The following is a 2,066-nucleotide window of genomic DNA, read 5'->3' as shown; positions in this document are numbered from 1 at the left end:
TACGCGACAGCGCCGGCACCCACCAGCAGCTTGAGAGCGGTGGTCACGCCGCGCGGGCCCGAGGGCAGGCGGCCCACCAGGTCTTTCAGGCTCTGGTCCATGTGGGTGCGGCGGCGCTGCGGGCACACAAGGGTTGCACGGTCACGATCTCTGGCCCGGGACCTGACCCCACGCGACTGTTGCTGCAGGCACTGGAGGAGAAGGGCACCGGAAGTGTCCGACACCTAATCACTCCCCAACGCAGCCGGGGCCGGAACCTGCCCGCCCCTCTTCCGACATGGCGCAGCCACCACACGCGGCCGACGGAAGTGGGCTCTGGAGTTAGCGCGGGGACGGAAGTACCCTCTCCCGCACGTGGTCGCTCTTTTAGCGAGGAAGCAGGGTAGGAGGGAACCGAGTCGCACTTGAGGGCCGGAAGTGGCGGGGGCGAATCCCCTCGCGCGTGTACTGGATCGGAAGTGGGGGAGCGGTGTTCCCCGTAAATCTGCTCCCGGGCCCAAGATGGCGGCGCCCACGCGGCGGCACGACATGGATGCGGCTCCGGCTGCGAAGCGGCCTCGAGGGCAGCGGCGGCTCCTGGTCATCCTGGAGGGGGCCAGCCTCGAGACTGTGAAGGTGCGGGGGGCCCGCGCGGGGCGGGCTGGGGTGGGGCCGGCGGCCACTGACGCAGTTTCCCGCACAGGCCGGCAGGACGTACGAGCTGCTGAACTGCGACAAGCACAAGGCGCTGCTGGCGCGGAGCGGCCGTGACCCGGGCGCCGTCAGGCCTGACATCACCCATCAGGTAGGGTTGCGCCGCGTCCCGCGGGGCTGGTCCTGGGGAGAACTCCTTCCTTACCCTCCTTGGGGCCTTTGCTGGCAGCTCCTCCCTAGCCCTTCTGTGAAGGGTGAGCTCTCTGCAAGTAGCGCTGCAGAGTCCATCTCCCAAGTCATGGCATTCCCCACCCCTGCCTGGGCAAAGCAGCTCCTGGTGACTGTGGACCAGGTGCTGGTGCCCACTGCTTTGCCCTGCCCTGCCCTGTATCACTGAGTTGCATGGCCTTGCCTGCTTCCTGTTTGTTTTTCCACCCCAGAGCCTCCTGATGCTCATGGACAGTCCCCTGAACCGGGCTGGCTTGCTGCAGGTGTACATCCACACACAGAAGAACGTGCTGATTGAAGTAAACCCTCAGACAAGGATTCCCCGCACATTTGACCGTTTTTGTGGTCTGATGGGTAAGAGATTCAAGCTGTTGCTTGTCTGTGTGACAGCCTGGGGAGGGAGTTGGGGAAGCCAAGCCTTTCTGGGAAGACTGAAGGAGCAAGTTACACCTGCTTCAACAAACCTTCAATTCCAGGAGAAAAGCAGAACAATTCTACAACGAGTCTGGGGATGCAGACCCCAGGGATGCATTGTTTGCGAGAATTGAGATAATTAAATGAGAGTGAGTTAAGAGAGCTCTGGAGCCACATTTCAGGGGTATTTCCATGAGGAAGTCTAATGGCTCAAAACAGTGGAAACAAGGAGTCTTAGAGATGAAATCTTAGGGTGATTTTTCCTAGCTCTTGCTTCTGAATGTAGGATGGAGCAGGAAGATTTCTCATTTTTTATCTTGTCTCCTGCCAGTTCAGTTGCTGCATAAACTCAGTGTCCGATCAGCTGATGGACCGCAGAAACTTTTGAAGGTAAAAAAAACTTACGGGTCTTTTAGAGGCAATTTCCTGACTGCTCCCAATGAGTTGAGAATGTGGTAGGGAATGGCCACATGTTGAAGACTTAGAGCTTGTTAGTCCCTCACTTGGGCGCTTTGTATTTCCATATCAGCTTTGTCATCTTTTTTCTGGATTCCCAATCCAAAACATCTACTAATAAAAGTCAATCTCTCCCTGATACTGTACTAACATTCCCCCCCACTTTTGCAGGTAATTAAAAATCCAGTGACTGATCATCTTCCTGTGGGCTGCATGAAGATAGGCACTTCTTTCTCAGCTCCTGATGTGACAGATGCACGCAAACTGGTTCCTGAAGAACAGCCTGTTGCTATTGTTGTGGGAGCTTTTGCCCATGGCTCGGTAGGTCTCGTGCG

General features: G+C 57.3%; 1 protein-coding gene across 1 annotated transcript in view; it reads left to right on the top strand.

The window, feature by feature from the left end:
- Positions 1 to 403: 403 nt before the first annotated feature.
- EMG1 (EMG1, N1-specific pseudouridine methyltransferase) overlaps positions 404 to 2,066 on the top strand; it is a 9,906-nt gene continuing 8,243 nt past the window's right edge. The window contains exons 1-5 of the mRNA XM_019526836.1: positions 404 to 615; positions 683 to 784; positions 1,074 to 1,215; positions 1,607 to 1,665; positions 1,903 to 2,052. Coding sequence (XP_019382381.1) covers positions 502 to 615; positions 683 to 784; positions 1,074 to 1,215; positions 1,607 to 1,665; positions 1,903 to 2,052 — 567 coding nt within the window. The 5' untranslated portion in view covers positions 404 to 501. The remainder of the gene's footprint in view (positions 616 to 682; positions 785 to 1,073; positions 1,216 to 1,606; positions 1,666 to 1,902; positions 2,053 to 2,066) is intronic.

The sequence above is a fragment of the Gavialis gangeticus genome, unplaced genomic scaffold (genome assembly GCF_001723915.1).
Source record: "Gavialis gangeticus isolate Ggan-Ray unplaced genomic scaffold, GavGan_comp1, whole genome shotgun sequence".
NCBI lineage: Eukaryota > Metazoa > Chordata > Crocodylia > Gavialidae > Gavialis > Gavialis gangeticus.
Note: the sequence above shows the minus strand (reverse complement) of the source record. Positions and strands in the feature narration are given on the sequence as shown.